Source organism: Hemitrygon akajei, chromosome 5 (genome assembly GCF_048418815.1).
Source record: "Hemitrygon akajei chromosome 5, sHemAka1.3, whole genome shotgun sequence".
In the NCBI taxonomy this organism is placed as follows: Eukaryota; Metazoa; Chordata; class Chondrichthyes; order Myliobatiformes; family Dasyatidae; genus Hemitrygon; species Hemitrygon akajei.
The window spans coordinates 114,724,598-114,744,128 of record NC_133128.1 but is presented as its reverse complement, the minus strand read 5'-3'; the positions used below and the strand labels follow the sequence as shown (position 1 = coordinate 114,744,128).

General features: G+C 50.0%; 1 protein-coding gene across 5 annotated transcripts in view; it reads left to right on the top strand.

Annotated features, from left to right (window-relative positions):
* Window positions 1–19,531, top strand: part of LOC140728069 (anion exchange protein 3-like) — a 222,127-nt gene that overhangs the window by 11,291 nt on the left and 191,305 nt on the right. For 4 of the 5 annotated variants that reach the window (XM_073046232.1, XM_073046233.1, XM_073046228.1 and 1 more), the window contains exon 2: window positions 18,186–18,324. In XM_073046232.1, the coding sequence (XP_072902333.1) occupies window positions 18,271–18,324 (54 nt within the window). In that variant the 5' untranslated portion in view covers window positions 18,186–18,270. Of the gene's footprint in view, window positions 1–18,182; window positions 18,325–19,531 lie in introns of all 5 variants that reach the window. The other variant, XM_073046229.1, reaches the window with a different exon arrangement.

The following is a 19,531-nucleotide window of genomic DNA, read 5'->3' as shown; positions in this document are numbered from 1 at the left end:
TTATGGACATCTTGATGTCCATAAGTCCATATGTCTTTGCTCCACAAGACATAGGAGCAAAATTAGGCTATTCATCCCATCGAGTCTTCTCCGCCATTCCATCATGGCTGATCCTGAATCCCACTCAACCCCATACACCTGCCTTCTTGCAATATCCTTTGATGCCCTGACTGATCAGGAAATGATCAACTTCTGCATTAAATATACCCACAGACTTTGCCTCCACCGCTGTCTGTGGCAGAGCTTTCCACAGATTCACTACTCTCTGGCTAAAACGTTCCTCCTTACCTCTGATCTGAAAGGTCACACCTCAATTTTGAGGCTGTGCCCTCTAGTTCTGGATATCCCCACGATAGGAAACATCCTCTCCACATCTAACCTATCTAGTCCTTTCAACATTCAGTAGGATTCAATGAGATCCCTCCACGTTCTTCTAAATTCCAGCGAAGACAGGCCCAAAGCTGTCAAATGCTCCTCATATGTTAACCCCTTCATCCCTGGAATCATCCTCGTGAAACTCCTTTGGACTCTGTCCAATGACAACACATCCTTTCTGAGATATGAAGCCCAAAACTGTTGACAGTACTCCAATTACGGCCTGACTAGTGTCTTATAATGACTCAGCATTATCTCCTTGCTTTGATATTCTATTCCCCTTGAAATAAATGCCAACATTGTATTGTCAAGACAAGTCTAGTCAAGTCACTTTTATTGTCATTTCGACCATAACTGCTGGTACAGTGCATAGTAAAAATGAGACAACGTTTTTCAGGACCATGGTGTTACATGACACAGTACAAAAAAACTAGACTGAATTAGGTAAAAAACAACACAGAGAAAGCTACACTAGACTACAGACCTACACTGGACTGCATAAAGTGCACAAAAAAGTGCAGGCATTTACAATAAATAATAAACAGGACAATAGGGCAAGGTGTCAGTCCAGGTTTCAGGTATTGAGGAGTCTGATAGCTTGGGGGAAGAAACTGTTACATAGTCTGGTTGTAAGAGCCCGAATGCTTTGGAGCCTTTTCCCAGACGGCAGGAGGGAGAAGAGATTGTATGAGGGGTGCATGGGGTCCTTCATAATGCTGTTTCCTTTGCGGATGCAGCGTGTAGTGTAAATGTCCGTGATGGCTGGAAGAGAGACCCCGATGATCTTCTCAGCTGACCTCACTATCCGCTGCAGTGTCTTGCGATCCAAGATGGTGCAATTTCCGAACCAGGCAGTGATGCAGCTGCTCAGGATGCTCTCAATACAACCCCTGTAGAATGTGATGAGGATGGGGGGGGTGGAAGATGGATTTTCCTCAGCCTTTGCAAAAAGTAGAGATGCTGCTGGGCTTTCTTTGCTATGGAGCTGGTGTTGAGGGGACAAGGTGAGATTCTCCGTCAGGTGAACACCAAGAAATTTGGTGCTCTTTACGATCTCTACCGAGGAGCCGTCGATGTTCAGCAGGGAGTGGTTGCTCCGTGCCCTCCTGAAGTCAACAACCATCTCTTTTGTTTTGTTCACATTAAGTGACAGGTTGTTGGCTCTGCACCAGTCCGTTAGCCGGTTGTGGGGAACTACATATACCTGTCTGGACACGCCCCTCTGCTGACTGCTCCTGTGGCTCCTCCCACAGACCCTTGTATAAAGGCGATTGGAGGCACTGCTCCTCCCTCAGTCTCCAGGATGTTGTGTGGTGGTCTCTTGCTGCTAATCGTGGTCTCTTGCAGCTAATAAAAGCCTATCGTTCACCTCCCATCCCCGAGAGTTATTGATGGTGCATCAATTTTATTAGCTGCAATTTTAAAACATGGAGAGCATTTTACGACCAGATAAATTAGACATTGATCCTCAATCTCCCGATGCAGCTATTGCCTTTGAACTCTGGCTTGCATGCTTCCAATCGTACCTGGAAGAGATTCGCATGACTGAGCCTGCTATCATGCACAGAGTTCTCCTCTCCAGAGTCAGTCCGTGGGTATAATCACTAATCAGGAACCTGCCGACCAACCAAGGGGCACTGGACACCCCCAAAAGACAGTACCTGCGGCCTGTGAACCTGTGAACACCGGCTACGCAAGACATCGCTTAGCGACGCGGTGGCATCGGGCCGGAGAGTCGAGTGCTGAGTTTGTCCGGGCCCTACAGACACTCGTGCAGGCCTGCGACTGCAGGGGACTGACAGCAGAACAGCATGCGGAGCTCGTGGTACGAGACGCCTTCGTTACGGGGATCAGGTCAGTGTACGTGTGCCAGCGGCTGCTGAAAAACACCGATCTTACCTTACAGTCAGCGATCGAGCTGCCCGACACACTGGAGGCTGCTCTGCACAACACTGACGCTGTCCAGCCGCGCGATCCCCCGCCAGTTCCGTGGACGCTGCAGACCCCGCCACCCGCGAGTGAGTCAACCACAGCTGCTGCCAGTCGCGAACCCGTGAAGTCCCCACAATCGACCATGGCTCCTGCCAGTCGCAAGTCTGTGCAGTGTTACTTCTGCAGACTTGAAAAGCACCCCCGAAAACGCTGCCCGGCCCGAGAAGCTACCTGCTCTAGCTGCGGAAAGAAGGGCCAATTCGCCAAGGCCTGTAAGTCTAAACCACGAGTGGGGTCGAGCAGTGCCTCTTGCGAGGCATGGGGGCGGCCATCTTGGTCGCCGCCATCTTGCCTGCCCGCCTCGTGCGAGGCATGGGGGCGGCCATCTTGGTCGCTGCCATCTTGCCTGCCCGCCTCGTGCGAGGCATGGGGGCGGCCATCTTTGTCGGCACCACCTCGCCCCGCCTCCGACCCACGGGTGCTTACCAGGCACTAAGACGGCGATGCAACTCTGGCCTCCATGACCCTCGACCAAAGCGCTCCATACCAACTCGCAAGGTCAATGATGGACATCCTGGTGGAGGGGCACAGGACTAGCTGCCTGTTTGACAAGGGCAGCACTGAGAGTTTTATTCACCCGGACACGGTGCAACGCTGCGGACTCGTGACACAGCCGGTAAGCCAGAGGGTCACCATGGCTTCTGGATCATATTCCACAGACATCCGGGGGGGTTGTGTAGCAACATTGGTGGTGCAGGGCACAGAATATCGGGACTTTGTGTTACTGGTCATGCCTCAACTGTGTGCCCCTGTGCTATTGGGGCTCGACTTCCAGAGCCACCTGAAAAGTGTGACAATGCAGTATGACGGGCCCCTCCCACCAATCACTGTCAGAAATCCTCAGTTCTGTGGGACTTCGTCATATACCCCGCTACTGACCACACACACACACCGACCCACACATCCCACCCAACACCATGCCGACACCTGCGCTACTGACACCACTTGCAGCCTCTCCACCCTCAAGATCCCTCCCCCACTGCTGTTCGCCAACCTGACCCCCGAATGTAAACCTGTGGCAACTAAAAGCAGGAGGTACAGCACGGGGGACAGGGCCTTCGTTAAGTCGGAGGTGCAGCGGCTGCTCAGGGAGGAGATCATTGAGCCAAGCACAAGTCCTTAGAGGGCCCAGGTGGTCGTTGTTCGGACCGGGCAGAAAAATAGGATGGTCGTGGACTACAGCCAGACCATCAATAGGTTCACACAGCTTGACGTGTACCCCCTACCCTGCATCACGGATATGATCAACCAGATAGCTCAGTACAAGGTGTACTTGACCATAGACCTGAAATCCGCTTACCACCAGCTCCCCATCCGCCAGAGGACTGCCCCTACACTGCCTTCGAGGCGGGCGGCAGGCTCTATCACTTCCTGCACGTCCCCTTGGGTGTCACGAATGGTGTCTCTGTCTTCCAGAGGGAAATGGACCGGATGGTGGACCAGTGCCAACTGAAGGCCATGTTCCCATATCTGGATAACATCACCATCTGCGGTCACGACTGGCAGGATCACGACACCAACCTCCAACAATTTTTCCAAGTGGCCAAAGCTCTTAACCTTACCTATAACAGGGACAAGTGTGTGTTTGGAACCACCTGACTTGCTATTCTTGGGTATGTCGTGGAGAACACGGTCATTAGCCCTGACCCCAACCGTATGCGCCCCCTGTTGGAACTCCCTCTTCCCACCACCCTCAGAGCCCTCAAACGGTGCCTGGGCTTCTTTTCCTATTTCGCCCAATGGGTCCCTCACTACGCAGACAAGGCCCGCCCCCTGGTCAAGTCTACCACTTTTCCCCTCTCTGCCGAGGCCCGCGCGGCCTTCAGCCGCATTAAAGGGGACATTGCCAAAGCGACGATGCATGCGGTGGACGAGACCATTCCCTTCCAAGTAGAGAGTGACACCTTCGACTTCGCTCTGGCTGCTACCCTCAATCAGGCAGGAAGGCCGGTAGCATTCTTCTCTCGTACCCTTCAAGGCCGTGAAATTCGGCACTCCGCAGTGGAGAAAGAAGCCCAGGCCATAGTGGAAGCTATTAGGCACTGGAGGCACTATCTCGCCGGCAAAAGGTTCACCTTGCTGACCGACCAGCACTCAGTTGCGTTCATGTTTAGCAACCAACAGCGGGGCAAAATTAAAAATGATAAAATTTTGTGAAGGAGAATGGAACACTCCATCTGCAACTATGATATCCTGTACCAGCCTGGAAGGCTCAATGAGCCCCCTGATGCCCTATCCCGGGGAGCGTGTGCCAGCACGCAGCTCGACCGGCTATATGCCCTCCATGCAGATCTTTGCCACCTGGGGGTCACCCGATTTTGCCATTTCGTGAAAGCCCGGAACCTGCCTTACTCCCTTGAGGACATCAGGACGATGACCAGGGACTGTCAAGTCTGCGCTGAGTGCAAACCGCACCTCTACCGTCCTGAAAAGGCACACCTTATCAAGGCCATCCGCCCCTTTGAGCGACTGAGTGTCGACTTTAAGGGCCCCCTTCCCTCCACGGACCGCAATGTCTACTTTCTTAACATAATCGATGAGTACTTGCGGTTCCCCTTTGCCATCCCCTGCCCCGATACCACTGCCACGTCCGTCATAAAAGCCCTGCACCAGATCTTCACTCTGTTCGGATATCCCTGCTATATCCACAGTGATAGAGGGTCCTCCTTTATGAGTGACGAGCTGCGCCAGTACGTGCTGGCTAGGGGTATTGCTACTAGTAGGACCACGAGCTATAATCCCCGGGGAAATGGACAGGTGGAGAGGGAGAATGCCACTGTGTGGAAGGCCACACTCTTAGCCCTTAGGTCAAAGGGATTGCCGGTCTCTCGCTGGCAGGAGGTCCTCCCCGAGGCACTCCACTCTATCCGCTCCCAGTTATGCACGTCCACCAATGCCACCCCTCATAAGCGCCTCTTTTCTTTTCCCAGGAAGTCTGCCACTGGGACCACCCTACCAGCTTGGCTGACATCCCCAGGGCCAGTGCTGCTCCAGAAACATGCGAGGAGCAATAAATACTCCCCGATGGTCGAGAGGGTTCACCTACTTCATGCGAACCCCCAGTATGCCTACGTGGTCTTACCTGATGGGCGGGAGGACACGGTCTCCGTCCGCGACCTGGCACCCGCAGGAGCACCAGACCCCTACCCTGAACACTCCATGGTGACTATGAACCCCGTGCCCACTGATGAGTATACCCACGAGACACCGCGCACACCAAGCCCTACACAGACTCCTCACGACACTCCCATACCGGGTGCCACGCACATGCATGAGGGATCACTGACGCCTAGTGGGCTGACACCTCCAGTTAGGCCGGAACCATCACCACCACCGGCACCTGTGCAATCACCACCACTGGCACCTGTGCAATCACCACCACCGGCACCTGTGCAATCACCACCACCGGCACCTGTGCAATCACCACCACTGGCACCTGTGCAATCACAGCCGGTGCTACATAGATTGCAGCGACAGACTCGACCACCCGATAGACTTAACCTGTAAATATACTTGTAAGAAACTTCACCCCATGGGGACCCTCTTTTAAAACAAAGGGGGGGGGTGAATGTGGTGAACTACATATACCTGTCTGGACACGCCCCCTGCTGACTGCTCCTGTGGCTCCTCCCACAGACCCCTGTATAAAGGCGATTGGAGGCACTGCTCCTCCCTCAGTCTCCAGGATGTTGTGTGGTGGTCTCTTGCTGCTAATCGTGGTCTCTTGCAGCTAATAAAAGCCTATCGTTCGCCTCCCGTCTCTGAGAGTTATTGATGGTGCATCACCGCTGTTCACATTAAGAGACAGGTTGTTGGCTCTGCACCAGTCTGTTAGACGCTGCACCTCCTCTCTGTAAGCTGACTCATCGTTCTTGCTGATGAGACCCACCACAGTCGTGTCATCGGCGAACTTGATGATGTGGTTCGAGCTGTGTGTTGCAGCACAGTCGTGGGTCAGCAGAGTGAACAGCAGTGGACTGAGCACGCAACCCTGGGGAGCCCTCGTGCTCAGTGTGATGGTGTTGGAGATGCTGCTCCCGATCCAGACTGACTGAGGTCTCCCAGTCAGGAAGTCTAGGATCCAGTTGCAGAGGGAGGTGCTCAGGCCCAGTAGGCTCAGCTTTCCAATCGGTTTCTGAGGGATGATTGTGTTGAATGCTGAACTGAAGTCTATGAACAGCATCGGAACGTATGTGTCTTTTTTGTCCAGGTGGGTTAGGGCCAGGTGGAGGGTGGTGGCAATGGCATCATCTGTTGAGCGGTTGGGACAGTACGCAAACTGCAGGGGGTCCAGTGAGGGGGGCAGCAGGGTCTTGATATGCCTCATGACGAGCCTCTTGAAACACTTCATGATGATGGATGTGAGTGCAACGGGACGGTAGTCATTTAGGCAGGACACTGAAGACTTCTTCGGCACAGGGACGATGGTGGCAGCCTTGAAGCACGTTGGAATGGTGGCGCTGCTCGGGGAGATGTTGAAGATGTCAGTGAGAACATCTGCTAGCTGGTCTGCACATCCTCTGAGCACTCTACCAGGGATGTTGTCTGGTCCAGCAGCCTTCCGTGGGTTGACCCTGCACAGGGTTCTTCTCACGTCAGCCACGGAGAGACACAGCACCTGGTCATTCATAGGAGGGGTGGACTTCCTCGCCGCCACGTCATTTTCCACCCCAAACCGGGAGTAGAAGTTATTCATCACATCTGGGAGGGAGGCATCACCTGCACAGTCAGGTGATGGTGATGTCCTGGATGCCCTTCCACATGTGCCGCGTGTCGCCGCTGTCCTGGAAGTAACTGTGGATTAGCTGGGCATGTGCACGCTTTGCCCCTCTGATGGCTCGGGACAGTTTGGCCCTTGTTGTTGTTAAAGCTGCCTTGTCGCCTGCTCTGAAGGTGGAGTCGCGGGACCTCAGCAGCGCACACACCTCCGTGGTCATCCATGGCTTCTGGTTGGCACGTGTAGTGATGATCTTGGACAGAGTAACATCATCAATGCACTTGCTGATATAGCTGGTCACTGATGCTGTGTACTCCTCTAAGTTGGTAGAGTCGTCATCGGTTGCAGCCTCCCTGAACATGTGCCAGTCAGTGTGCTCAAAGCAGTCTTGAAGAGCAGAGATGGCTCCTGCTGGCCAGGTTTTCACCTGCTTCTGAACTGGTCTTCTTTACCACAGACTCAACCTGTAAACTAACCTTTTGAGAGTCTTGCACGAGGACTCCTAAGTCCCTCTGCACCTCTGATGTTTGAACCTTCTCCCCATTTAGATAATAGTCCGCACTATCGTTCCTTTTACCGAAGTGTATTAGCATATACAACAACCATAAAATATAGTCTTATTTCAATTTGACTTCCCATTCACATTCCGACATGCCAGTCCGTGGCCACGTCTACTGCCTCAATGAGACCACATCAGGTTGGAGGAGCAATACCTCGTGTTCCCTTTGGGTAGCATTCAACCTGATGGGATGAACATCAACTTCTTTAACTTCTGGTAATTCCCCCCCCCCCCCCGTTCTCTCTTTTTTCATTACCCATTCTGCTTAAATTGTTAAATAACAGAGGCTACACTGTCTACAGCCCCTCCTTCTCCTGCATCTACTGTCCACGCCTCCATGTAACAACTGATATCGCCACGATCTTCACATCCCCCAGCCCCCACCTTCCACCAACTCCCCAGTCATCATGGACTCACCTTCACTACTGAGCAGGTGAGAAGGTCTCTTGGGAAACATTGGGACCAGATGGGGTGAGTGAAGGAGTGTGCTGAGCAGCTGTGTGGAGTTCAATCTGAGTCTCAGCCTGGAAAGGGTCCTGACTGTGTGGAAAACATCATGTGTGATCCCGGTACCCAAGAAGGTCCACTGTAAGTCTTGAATGACTACCGTCCTGTGGCCTTGACCTCACACATCCTGAAGAACATGGAGAGGCTGCTCCTGACTCACCTGTGACCCCTGGTCAGATCAGCCCTCGATCCCCTGCAGTTTGCCTACCAGGAGCACATTAGAGTTGACGATGCTGTGTTCTACCTGCTGAATAGAGCCTACTCCTATTTGGATAGGCAGGGCAGCACTGTGAGAATTATGTTGTTTGATTTCTCAAGTGCCTTCAATACCATACAGTCCTCATTTTTGGGGGAAAAGCTCCGTTCAGTGCAGGTTGGCACTTCCATTGTATCCTGGATAATGGCCTAACTGACTGGCAGACAACAGTTTGTGCAGCTTCAGAACTGTGTATCAGACACGGTTATAAGCAGCACTGGGGCCCCACAGGGACTGTATTGGCTCCCTTCCTGTTTACCCTGTATACCTCAGACTTTAGACACAACACTGAGTCATGTCATCTGCAGAAATTCTCTGATGGCTCAGCAATAGTTGGGTGTATAAAGGGAGGACAGGAGGATGAACACAGGGCCCTGGTGGAGAACTCTGTCAAATGATGCAAGCTGAATCATCAACAGCTCAACATCAGTAAGACAAAGGAGATGGTGATGGACTTTAGGAAGACTAAGCCTGCACTGCTCCCTGTTACTATTGATGGTGAGGATGTGGATGTGGTGAGGTCCTACAAGTATCTGGAGGTGCACCTACATGACAGACTTGAGTGGATCACCAACACAGAGGCTGTGTACGGAAAAGGGCCAGAGTCACCTCTACTTCCTGAGGAGACTGAGGTCCTTTGGAGTGTGCAGGCCTCTCCTTCACATGTTCCACCAGTCTGTTGTCACCAGTACAATCTTCTATGTGGCGGCGTGCTGGGGCAATGACATCAACATGGGTGATGCCAACAGGTTCAATAAACTGATTAGAAAGGCTGGCTCTGTTATAGGAGTCAAAATGGACACACTGGAGGCTGTGGTAGAACAAAGGACCCTACAGAAAATCCTGGCAATTCCGGACAATGTTTCTCACCCTTTGCATGCCACCTTGGCTGAACAGAGGAGCACTTTCAATAATAGACTAAGACAACTGCACTGTTCCAAGAGCACTATATGAGATCATTCTTACCCTCAGCCATTAGGCTCTATAATGAGTCAACCTATAGCCGGGGAAGTGATGACCCCCTCCTGTTAGATTGTTATTAACCTCTGTTGACCACACCCTGCCATCGCGGACACCCTATGAAATACTGTGCAACACTACCATCACTTCTTATCTGGGCAGTGTGAATGTGCACCCATTACTGAATAATTCAACAGTAATTTTTCCACTTCCATCTTATCAGTATGATCTTGTAAATCATGTAATCTTTGACTTGCGAATCTTATACATTTTATTTTTAAGGTAACTTATTATTTTATTCTTTCTTACTTCTCTTCTAATATTTATATTTCTGTGCACTTGTAATGCTACTGTGACACGATAATTTCCTTTGGGATCGATGAAGTATCTGTCACCTCCCTCTAGTCCCTCTCCTCTCCTGACTGTTCTTCCATGGTTTGCTATCTACTCCTATCAGATTCCTTTTCCTTCAGTTCTTTACCTTTTCCACCTGTCTCCTCCCAGCTTTTTACTTCATTCCCTTCCCCACTCACATTCCCTCTCACCTGCCAGCTTGTATTCCTTCCCCTCCCTCCACTTTCTTATTCTGACTTCTGCCAACTTCCTTTTCAGTCCCGATGAAGGGTCTTGGCCAGAAACGTTGACAGCTTATTCCCCTCCACTGACGCTGCCTGACTTGCTGAGTTCCTCCAGCACTCTGTGTGTGTTGCTCAGTACCGAACTGTTCAACGTTCTGTGTCCACTCGTCCGCATCACCACCCCCCACGCCCAGACTCTTGACCCAAAACACGGACCAGTTTCTCTCTCCACATGAGCTGCCACTCTGGCTGAGTTCCAGCACTTCTGACTGGGTGAGAGCAGGTTTGTTCCCTCCCCTCAATTTGTGTGTGTGTGTTCCACAAGGACATAGACGACCTCTCTGGGACATAATTGTGCATGTGCACCGCAGGGAAGCTGGTTCATGCAGTGTAGTTGGCCCTGTTCCTTCAAGAAGGGAGGATATAAATCCCTCACTGTAGTAATTAATTCCTGGATTCACTTCTGTGAGGAGCATTAGCACCACACTGTTCACCTGAAAGACACCTCACGGGGTGTCTGTAACTGCGGCCTGCCCTCCCCATTAAGCAGGATCATCACCAGCCTGTCGGCTCCCTCCATCACCTTGTGGTGTTGCTGCCCAGCCATGGGTAAACCAGGACACTCACTGCCGGGCCTCGCTGCTGTTGTTCTTCCCTGTGTCCAGCAAACCCCGACGAAGGGGAATGATTAGATCCACAGGGAATGTGGAGGAGTGGAGATGTCTGATTCATAGGAGCATGTGCGGAGGAGAATCTCGGATCCTCAATGAATGTGGATTCCGAATCCATGCGGAACATCGGGGAGTGGGAGAGTCAGATCCACAGGGAATGTGGGGATTGACAGTCCGGATCCACAGGGGGAATGTGGTGGAGAGGTGGTGTCAGATCCACAGGGGTATGTGGAATGGAATCTCGGATCCACAGGGAATTTGGGAATGGGAAGGGCCAGAAACACAGGGGAAATGGAGGGGGGGGGGAGGGCCAGTTCGATTGGGAATACGGGGGAAGAAGAGGGCTGGATCCACAGAGAGTGAGCAAATAGTCCAGATTCAGTTCCCCTGACACATGGACTTCCCAGTGGCCTGGCAACCAAATACATGGACAGAGTTCCCCAGTGAGTGACCCTCACCTTGAATGTACACTTACACATTATTGGTGAGGACTGGTCTGTCACTGTATAACACCTGGGTACAGTACTGGTAGGGACTGGTCTGTCACTGTGTAACACCGGGATACAGTACTGGTAGGGACTGGTCTGTCACTGTATAACACCTGGATACAGTACTGGTAGGGACTGGTCTGTCACTGTATAACACTGGGGTACAGTACTGGTAGGGACTGGTCTGTCACTGTATAACACCTGGATACAGTACTGGTAGGGACTGGTCTGTCACTGTATAACACCGGGATACAGTACTGGTAGGGACTGGTCTGTCACTGTATAACACTGGGGTACAGTACTGGTGAAGATGGGTGTGTCACAGTAAACTCCAGGATACAGTATTGGTGGGGATGGGTCTGTGCTGTATAACACCAGTGTGCACTACTTGTGGGGACAAGTTTGGCACTGTAGGACACCAGAGTACAGCACTGGTGGGTACTAGACTGTCACTGCATAACACCAGGGTACAGTAATGGTGGGGATGGGTGTGTCGCAGTAACACTTGGAGATACTGTTCCATTTGGGAAGGATATGTCGTATAACACCGGGTTACAGGACTGGTGGGGAAGGGTCTGTCACTGTATAACACCAGGGTACAGTGGTTGTGATGGGTCTGTCGCTGTGTAACACCAGGGTACAGTGGTTGTGATGGGTCTGTCACTGTATAACACCAGGGTACAGTGGTTGTGATGGGTCTGTCGCTGTATAACACCAGGGTACAGTGGTTATGATGGGTCTGTCACTGTATAACACCAGGGTACAGTGGTTGTGATGGGTCTGTCGCTGTATAACACCAGGGTACAGTGGTTGTGATGGGTCTGTCGCTGTATAACACCAGGGTACAGTGGTTGTGATGGGTCTGTCACTGTATAACACCAGGGTACAGTGGTTGTGATGGGTCTGTCGCTGTATAACACCAGGGTACAGTGGTTGTGATGGGTCTGTCACTGTATAACACCAGGGTACAGTGGTTGTGATGGGTCTGTCGCTGTATAACACCAGGGTACAGTGGTTGTGATGGGTCTGTCGCTGTATAACACCAGGGTACAGTGGTTGTGATGGGTCTGTCACTGTATAACACCAGGGTACAGTGGTTGTGATGGGTCTGTCACTGTATAACACCAGGGTACAGTGGTTGTGATGGGTCCGTCGCTGTGTAACACCAGGGTACAGTGGTTGTGATGGGTCTGTCACTGTGTAACACCAGGGTACAGTGGTTGTGATGGGTCTGTCACTGTATAACACCAGGGTACAGTGGTTGTGATGGGTCTGTCACTGTGTAACACCAGGGTACAGTGGTTGTGATGGGTCTGTCACTGTATAACACCAGGGTACAGTGGTTGTGATGGGTCTGTCACTGTGTAACACCAGGGTACAGTGGTTGTGATGGGTCTGTCACTGTATAACACCAGGGTACAGTGGTTGTGATGGGTCTGTCACAGTGTAACACCAGGGTACAGTGGTTGTGATGGGTCTGTCACTGTATAACACCAGGGTACAGTGGTTGTGATGGGTCTGTCACTGTGTAACACCAGGATACAGTGGTTGTGATGGGTCTGTCACTGTATAACACCAGGATACAGTGGTTGTGATGGGTCTGTCACTGTATAACACCAGGGTACAGTGGTTGTGATGGGTCTGTCACTGTGTAACACCAGGGTACAGTGGTTGTGATGGGTCTGTCACTGTATAACACCAGGGTACAGTGGTTGTGATGGGTCTGTCACTGTGTAACACCAGGATACAGTGGTTGTGATGGGTCTGTCGCTGTATAACACCAGGGTACAGTGGTTGTGATGGGCCTGTCACTGTGTAACACCAGGGTACAGTGGTTGTGATGGGTCTGTCACTGTATAACACCAGGGTACAGTGGTTGTGATGGGTCTGTCGCTGTATAACACCAGGGTACAGTGGTTGTGATGGGTCTGTCACTGTATAACACCAGGGTACAGTGGTTGTGATGGGTCTGTCACTGTATAACACCAGGATACAGTGGTTGTGATGGGTCTGTCACTGTATAACACCAGGATACAGTGGTTGTGATGGGTCTGTCACTGTGTAACACCAGGGTACAGTGGTTGTGGTGGGTCTGTCACTGTATAACACCAGGGTACAGTGGTTGTGATGGGTCTGTCACTGTATAACACCAGGATACAGTGGTTGTGATGGGTCTGTCACTGTATAACACCAGGGTACAGTGGTTGTGATGGGTCTGTCACTGTATAACACCAGGGTACAGTGGTTGTGATGGGTCTGTCACAGTGTAACACCAGGATACAGTGGTTGTGATGGGTCTGTCACTGTATAACACCAGGATACAGTGGTTGTGATGGGTCTGTCACAGTGTAACACCAGGGTACAGTGGTTGTGATGGGTCTGTCACTGTATAACACCAGGGTACAGTGGTTGTGATGGGTCTGTCACTGTATAACACCAGGGTACAGTGGTTGTGATGGGTCTGTCACTGTGTAACACCAGGGTACAGTGGTTGTGATGGGTCTGTCACTGTATAACACCAGGGTACAGTGGTTGTGATGGGTCTGTCACTGTGTAACACCAGGGTACAGTGGTTGTGATGGGTCTGTCACTGTATAACACCAGGGTACAGTGGTTGTGATGGGTCTGTCACTGTATAACACCAGGGTACAGTGGTTGTGATGGGTCTGTCACTGTATAACACCAGGGTACAGTGGTTGTGATGGGTCTGTCGCTGTGTAACACCAGGGTACAGTGGTTGTGATGGGTCTGTCACTGTGTAACACCAGGGTACAGTGGTTGTGATGGGTCTGTCACTGTGTAACACCAGGATACAGTGGTTGTGATGGGTCTGTCACTGTGTAACACCAGGGTACAGTGGTTGTGATGGGTCTGTCACTGTGTAACACCAGGGTACAGTGGTTGTGATGGGCCTGTCACTGTGTAACACCAGGGTACAGTGGTTGTGATGGGTCTGTCACTGTCTAACACCAGGGTACAGTGGTTGTGATGGGCCTGTCACTGTATAACACCAGGGTACAGTGGTTGTGATGGGTCTGTCACTGTGTAACACCAGGGTACAGTGGTTGTGATGGGTCTGTCACAGTGTAACACCAGGATACAGTGGTTGTGATGGGTCTGTCACTGTGTAACACCAGGGTACAGTGGTTGTGATGGGTCTGTCACTGTATAACACCAGGGTACAGTGGTTGTGATGGGTCTGTCACTGTATAACACCAGGGTACAGTGGTTGTGATGGGTCTGTCACTGTATAACACCAGGGTACAGTGGTTGTGATGGGTCTGTCACTGTATAACACCAGGGTACAGTGGTTGTGATGGGTCTGTCACTGTATAACACCAGGGTACAGTGGTTGTGATGGGTCTGTCGCTGTGTAACACCAGGATACAGTGGTTGTGATGGGTCTGTCACTGTATAACACCAGGGTACAGTGGTTGTGATGGGTCTGTCGCTGTATAACACCAGGGTACAGTGGTTGTGATGTGTCTGTCACAGTGTAACACCAGGGTACAGTGGTTGTGATGGGTCTGTCACTGTATAACACCAGGGTACAGTGGTTGTGATGGGTCTGTCACTGTATAACACCAGGGTACAGTGGTTGTGATGGGTCTGTCACTGTATAACACCAGGGTACAGTGGTTGTGATGGGTCTGTCGCTGTATAACACCAGGGTACAGTGGTTGTGATGGGTCTGTCGCTGTATAACACCAGGGTACAGTGGTTGTGATGGGTCTGTCACTGTATAACACTAGGGTACAGTGGTTGTGATGGGTCCGTCGCTGTATAACACCAGGGTACAGTGGTTGTGATGGGTCTGTCACTGTGTAACACCAGGGTACAGTGGTTGTGATGGGTCTGTCGCTGTATAACACCAGGGTACAGTGGTTGTGATGGGTCTGTCGCTGTATAACACCAGGGTACAGTGGTTGTGATGGGTCTGTCGCTGTATAACACCAGGATACAGTGGTTGTGATGGGTCTGTCACTGTATAACACCAGGATACAGTGGTTGTGATGGGTCTGTCACTGTATAACACCAGGGTACAGTGGTTGTGATGGGTCTGTCGCTGTATAACACCAGGTTACAGTGGTTGTGATGGGTCTGTCACTGTATAACACCAGGGTACAGTGGTTGTGATGGGTCTGTCACTGTATAACACCAGGGTACAGTGGTTGTGATGGGTCTGTCGCTGTATAACACCAGGGTACAGTGGTTGTGATGGGTCTGTCGCTGTATAACACCAGGATACAGTGGTTGTGATGGGTCTGTCACTGTATAACACCAGGGTACAGTGGTTGTGATGGGTCTGTCACTGTGTAACACCAGGGTACAGTGGTTGTGATGGGTCTGTCACTGTATAACACCAGGGTACAGTGGTTGTGATGGGTCTGTCACTGTATAACAACAGGGTACAGTGGTTGTGATGGGTCCGTCGCTGTGTAACACCAGGGTACAGTGGTTGTGATGGGTCTGTCACTGTATAACACCAGGATACAGTGGTTGTGATGGGTCCGTCGCTGTGTAACACCAGGGTACAGTGGTTGTGATGGGTCTGTCACTGTATAACACCAGGGTACAGTGGTTGTGATGGGTCTGTCACTGTGTAACACCAGGGTACAGTGGTTGTGATGGGTCTGTCACTGTATAACACCAGGGTACAGTGGTTGTGATGGGTCTGTCACTGTATAACACCAGGGTACAGTGGTTGTGATGGGTCTGTCACTGTATAACACTAGGATACAGCAGTTTCTATATGTCTGATTTGATTTGATTGCTTGATAATGACAGCTAGTACTTTTGATTGTTCTCCCACTGGAAACTCCCTTTCTGTTCTGTTAGAAAGTGTTAGTGAAAATATTTAAATAATGTAACAGGGAAATTGAGTTTTGTGTTAATTCTCTATATCTCTCTGTTCTTTTCAGTGAATGAGTGAACAGTTTTGTACAGATTAGTTCACCAAGTTGATCCTGCTGTCTTTCCAGCTTTGTGAATTAGTCTTGCTTCTTGCCTGACAATATTTGTACGGTAGCTCAGCTGATCCACACTCACTTTCTGAGTTTCCTTCTCTAAACATTTGAAATTTCATTTTTCCTATGAAGTTTATATTATAAAGGGCCCTGGCCATCGACCATGTCAGCGCCCCTATCCTCGCAGTTAAATCCCACCGATCCCTTTCCTTCCTCCTTGTTTCCATTTAGCTCTGTAATTTATTCAATCAGACACTCCTCAGCTCCCCTTTGAGTGTCACAGAATCATACAGCATGGAAACAGGCTCTTCAGGCCAAGTTGGCCATGTTGACATGTTACCCAGTGATCTAGTCCCATCTACCTGCATTTCAATAGGTTTCAATAGGTACATTTAATGTCAGAGAAATGTATATAATATGCATCCTGAAATTCTTTTTCTTTGCAAACATCCATGAAAACAGAGGAATGCCTCAAAGAATGAATGACAGGTGAATGTTAGAACCCCAAAGCCCCTTCCCAGCTCCCCCTCACATGCATAAGCAGCAGCAAAGCAATGCCCCCCCCACCCACCAGCAAAATAGCATCTGCACCCTCCACCGAGCACTCAAGCAGAGCATCAATAAAGACACAGGCTTGTGAAACCCCAAAGACTATTTGTTCATCCGATATTCAACATACCACAGGCTCTCTCCCTCTCCCTAATAAGCAAATAAGAGGTGTCCCAATTTCACAATTGGCCTGAGGCCCTCTGAGCCTCTCCTATCCTTGGACTTATCTAGATGGCTTTTAAATGTTGCTAATGTAGCTGCCTCAATCACTATATCTGACAGTTCATTCCAAATATGTGGGCAAGTGGTTAAGGCTTTGGGCTGGCGATCTGAAGGTCAATGGTTCGAGCCTCAGCCAAGGCAGCGTGGGTGTCCTTGAGCAAGGCACTTAACCACACACGGCTCCTGCACGTTTATAGCCCAGTGGCAGTGGTTTGTGCAGTATGGACAAGACAAGACAATACATACCACCCTTTGTAGAAAGATGCTGCCCCTGCAACACGGTAGCGTAACGGGTAGCGCAACATATTACAGCACTAGCTGTAAGATCGGGGTTCGATTCCCACTACTGCCCATAAGTGGTTTGTATGTCCTCCCGCGACCACGTGGGTTTCTTCTCCTCCAGTTTCCTCCCACATTCTAAAGTCGTACGGTTAGGGTTAGTAAGTTGTGTGCATGCAGCGTTGGTGCTGGAGGCATGGCGACACTTGTGAGCTGCCAAGCACAATCCTCGTTGCAACACACATAAAACGCCAGAGGAACTCAGCAGGCCAGGCAGCATCTATGGGAAAGAGTAATAGTCGATAGTTCGGGCCGAGCCCCTTGCATTTTGTGTGCGTTGCTTTGGATTTCCAGCATCTGAAGATTCTCTCATGTTTGCAGTCCTGATGAAGGGTCTCGGCCCAAAGCATTCTGTGTATATTGTGTGGGAATTTCAGCGTCTGTAGATTTTCTTGTACTTGTGACAATCCCCGCTGATTTGATTTGACACAAATGACATGTTTCACTGTAAGTTTAAATGTGTACATGACAAATAAAGCTAATCTTTGAGTTCTGAAGAAGGGTCGCAGCCTGAAGAGTCGACTGTTTATTCCTTTCCATGCTGCCTGACCTGTTGAATTCCTCCAGTATTCTGGATGTGTTACTCTGGATTTCCAGTGTCTGCAGAATCTCTTTTACATTTTTCACCTCTGATATTCATCCCATCCCTCATGTTTTTAGCACACCCTCTCTGGGAAAATGACTATCTGCTTGTATGTTGTCTAAGCCACTCATGATAATGTATCAGGTCACCCCTCAGTCTCCTACATGCCACTCCCTCTCTTGCTCATTCTCCCCTCTTTCCCTACCCTCTCTCTCACACATTCAATGTCTCTCTCCTTCTTTTACAGTTTCTCTCTCACATTCTCTCTTGCTCTCTCCCCCTCTTTACATTCTCGCTAGCTCTCTCACTCATGGTCTCTCACACATGCTCAATTTCCCTCTCTTTTGCACACACACACACACTCAATATCTCTCTTGCTCTTCTCTTCTATCTCTCACACTCACTCGCTCTTTTCCCAGCAGGTTATGCCACCCCTAAGGTTTGTGGTGAAGACGGCAGTGAAGGAGAAAGGCTGATTGGACATTGCCCTGTGTCGTCACAGTGACCATGGCAACCAATGGGAGCAAGGAGCTGGCAAATGTCCCCACGTGCTCACACACGGTGAGTAGTGTTGGAGTCTGTGGAGAGAAGTGAAGTGGAGTGGAGAGAATCTGTGGAGCATAAGTCAGGGAGTATGTGATGGGTTGGTGTTGAAGGAGCTTTCCTCATCCATTCCAGTGTGGGATTTATTTGACAGCAAAATCAAATAAATTAAATTGAATCCTTGTCCCTCACATTCAGGATGCACCCAGTCTCTCAGTCTTCAGTGAGTTGGAATTAAAATTGGTTTATTATTATCACATGTACAAAGAAATAGTGAAAAGCTTGTCTTGCATACTGTTCATACAGATCAAATCATTAGACAATGCTTTGAGGTGGAACAAGGTAAAACAATAACAAACTCCAGAATCAAGTGTTAATGTCACAGGGAAAGTGCAGTCCAAGCAGGTGGAAGTTAGTAATGAAGTGAGGTCAAGAGTCTATCTTATTGCACCATAGAACCATTCAGTCGTCTTACAAAGTAGGGGAGAAACTGTCTTTGAGCCTAACGGTATGTAAAATCAATCCATAAATATAAGCTATCTTATGTGTTTATATTTAGCCTCCAACCTGATGGCATGAATATTGATTTCTCTTCCATTAATGCCCTCCTCCCCTTCTTACCCCATCCCTAATTTTTAATTTTTAATAATTTTTTTTCTCTCTTTCCCTCTCACAATAACTTGTCTGTTCTCCATCTTCCTCAGGTGCTCCCCTCCCCCTTTCTTTCTTCCAAGGCCTTCCGTCCTATGATACTCCCCCTTCTCCAGCCTTGTATCCCTTTTACCAATCAACTTCCCAGCTCTAGGCTTCATCCCTCCCCCTCCTGCCTTCTCCTATCATTTCGGGTCTCCTCCTCACCCTCCCACTTTCAAATCTCTTGCGATCTCTTTTTTCCATTAGTCCTGACGAAGGGTCTCGACCTGAAACGTCGACTGTACTTCTTCCTATAGATACTGCCTGGCCTGCTGTGTTCCACCAGCATTTCGTGTGTGTTGCATGAATTTCCAGCATCTGCAGATTTTCTCTTGTTTATTGTGTTTTTAAAAAAAATTATTATTAGGTTCTTCTTTACACTTGTGTACAGGATGTCACATTAATCATTAATCTTGTTTTCAGATTTTTGTATCTTCCGCCCGATGGGAGAGGGGACAAGAGAAAATGTCCTGGGTGGGTGGGTTCTTTGATCATGCTGGCTGTTTTACTGAGGCAGCAAAAAGAGTCGACA